The following is a 2,695-nucleotide window of genomic DNA, read 5'->3' as shown; positions in this document are numbered from 1 at the left end:
TTCTCTTATTTAAAAATTGTCAATGTTAATTTAAATGTAACTATCGCAATGTGGACCTTTTTGTGTTTATCAGTATAATAGTATATTTGAAACTATATCTGGGTTACTCAAATTTTATATTTTAATAGCTCGTGCATGGAGAATTGGATAGGGGTTGATTCTTATTTTTAACGTCCTTTTAAGGGTTTATCTAATTTAGTCTTATCTAAATCGTGGAAAACAGTATACTATTGTCTAAAAAAAGTATATGTCTTAACCACCGACCAGGAAATTTCTTTCTATTTTCTTCTGTTCGCAACCCTGCGCCGTTTGTCGGCTAATTATAATTATTTAATCGTCGTGCTCGTATCCGGTCGAGCCATTGTTCTGGATCGCAAGGGAAGGGAGTGGGCCGGTGTGAAACAGTAAAACAAGTCGTGCTACGTGGCTCGCGGATAGTGGGAATATTTAATTCGATTTTTTTTTAAATAATCCTTACAAGGTATGATCGCCGTGTACCGTGTTCGCGCGATCCGCATAGCATAGGTAAATAAATAACTAAGTTACTTTTAAACAGTCTATCGAGACGACGTTCTCGCTAAGCTTCGGCTTTATTTACACGACGGTTTTTACCAGTTAATATATTTATATATTTATACCTATACATATGTCGTTTTCTATTCTTCGCTTCTCTTGTATTTATATATATAGATTCTATTGCACCTCGCAATTGTACGAATATCTTACATTTTTACAATAAATTAACGGAATAGAACTAGCTTCTCGCAATTCTCTCTCTCTCTTTCTCTCTCTCTCTCCACGCACGATCGAAACCGTCTCTCCTCCCCGCAAAAAAAAAGATTGCTCGTCGGGTTCCCTCGGAGGAACGACGATGACTGTTCTCGACCCCGGTATCCTCGAGATTACTGTACAAATGGCACTGTACAACCCATTCTCAGCTGACTTAGGTGATCCACGACCAATCATTCCTCCATTCCACCAACACCGAACCTCGCTGATCGCGTTTGGAAACGCGCGAGTCCCTCTTGTTTTTCACCGGATATAGTAATACTAATCGCGGCTGTTCTTATTCGGTGTTTCCATCCGGGTGACTCGCGGCTCTCGATATCGCGGACGAGTCTCAAACAGGAAGCTCTAAGACAACGAATCCTCGGAATTCGTTCAGCAGTCGGTCAGGCGCCCGTAGTCGTCTCCGGAGTCGATCTGCCGCTCCAGGTGGTGTCAACCATCCCCGCTCGTGCACAAGAGTTACATTTCTATCACAATCCACGCGTATATAATCATTACATTGACTTTTTCAATTCAAAATTTGAACTCTGAATTGCAGCCAGATTTTCAACACGATCTATCATTTCGTTTATACTTTTTATGTACAAATTATAAAATCATAGGCAAAGTAAAACTTGAAGGACTGTGACGTCCATGTAAACATAATGCATTGCTTTGTTTGCCAGGATCTTTCTGCCAACATTTTTTGCGATAATTGGAAGAATCAGAATTTAAATAAAATAATTTTATTATATAATAATTTTTATAATCAGTCTACAGTGTAACGATTTACTTAAATTCTTCAAACAACCTCACAATTTTGACCTATTCATTTGTGTCATGCAATATATTTATATCAAGAAGAGTATCAAAAATCCAGTTGCAATTAAAACCAGAGTCCAACATATGCCTCAACGTTCTCATTAAATATTAAAAAGTCAACCCATTGCTATGCAAATTCGAAGTCAGACGTACACTGCTACCGTTTTGTGAAACGAAAGAATTTAATTACGAAAAAGCGTGACACTGTGCGATGGTGTTAGGGTGCCACCCCTCCAACACCTGTGGCGGCGGATCGACTTCGGAGCCGGCTACAGTCAGTGGCACTAGTATCCTTAACGAAATAAATACCGCAGTCTATCGTACGAAGAAAAAACGTCTACGAGATTCGATTCGAAATTTGTTTGGCGCGTCCGATCGCGGGGATTCCGTCTCCCGAAACATGTGAAGTGCATCGAAAACGTTTAATCTTTGGATTGTAGATCGCCCATTTCGTGGAATGTAACGGAGGAACGGCCTGAAAGACGGGACCGCGGACTCTGGGAACGAATCGTGGCGTCCGCGCACGGACCCCCGTCTCCGGAATCATCCGTTCCACTCCTCCAATTCTTTCTGAACCGCGACCGCGAATCGCGGCGAAGAGACACGCGCGTCCGGCGTCTCGCGCGTTCGCGTACGGGACTCTGATCAAACAGCGAACGGATCTTATTGTCGTCACTTTGCCTGCAGTTCCGCGGCCTGCTCCTCCTCCTCCTTCGTCAGGGGCACGGTCGAGTGATTGTACAACCCCTGGGCCATCAGCTGTAGCGCCAGCGGGTTCTTCTGGCCGCTCGCTTTCTTGATCTTCGCCCTCTTGTTCTGGAACCAGATCTTGATTTGGGCCTCGTTCAGGCCCAGGTCCCTCGACAGCTGCTGCCTCCTTCTCTCCGTAAGGTATCGGTTCTCCGCGAACTCGCGCTTCAGCCTCGATAACTGCTCGCCGCTGAACGCCGTTCTAGGCCGCTTCTCCTCGGGGGTGCCGCTGGTGCCACGGCTGTCCGACCTCTTCACCCGTCTCGTACGCGGACCTGGAACACGGGAGGATCCTGACGTTAGCTGCTATCTGCCGATATGTCTGCGGAATTCTGGATATACCTCGGTAACTAAC

At 44.6% G+C, this 2,695-nt stretch overlaps 1 protein-coding gene across 1 annotated transcript; it reads right to left on the bottom strand.

Annotated features, from left to right (window-relative positions):
* Positions 1 to 420: 420 nt before the first annotated feature.
* Positions 421 to 2,615, bottom strand: LOC144477583 (homeobox protein E60; the record flags this gene model as incomplete). Its single annotated transcript, XM_078195309.1, has 1 exon — positions 421 to 2,615. A coding segment is annotated over one exon (353 nt), but the record flags the coding sequence as incomplete, so codon positions are not given.
* Positions 2,616 to 2,695: the final 80 nt, after the last annotated feature.

Source organism: Augochlora pura, unplaced genomic scaffold, assembly GCF_028453695.1.
Source record: "Augochlora pura isolate Apur16 unplaced genomic scaffold, APUR_v2.2.1 APUR_unplaced_2074, whole genome shotgun sequence".
NCBI lineage: Eukaryota > Metazoa > Arthropoda > Insecta > Hymenoptera > Halictidae > Augochlora > Augochlora pura.
The sequence above is the reverse complement of the archived record's forward strand: the minus strand, read 5'-3'. Positions and strand labels throughout refer to the sequence as shown.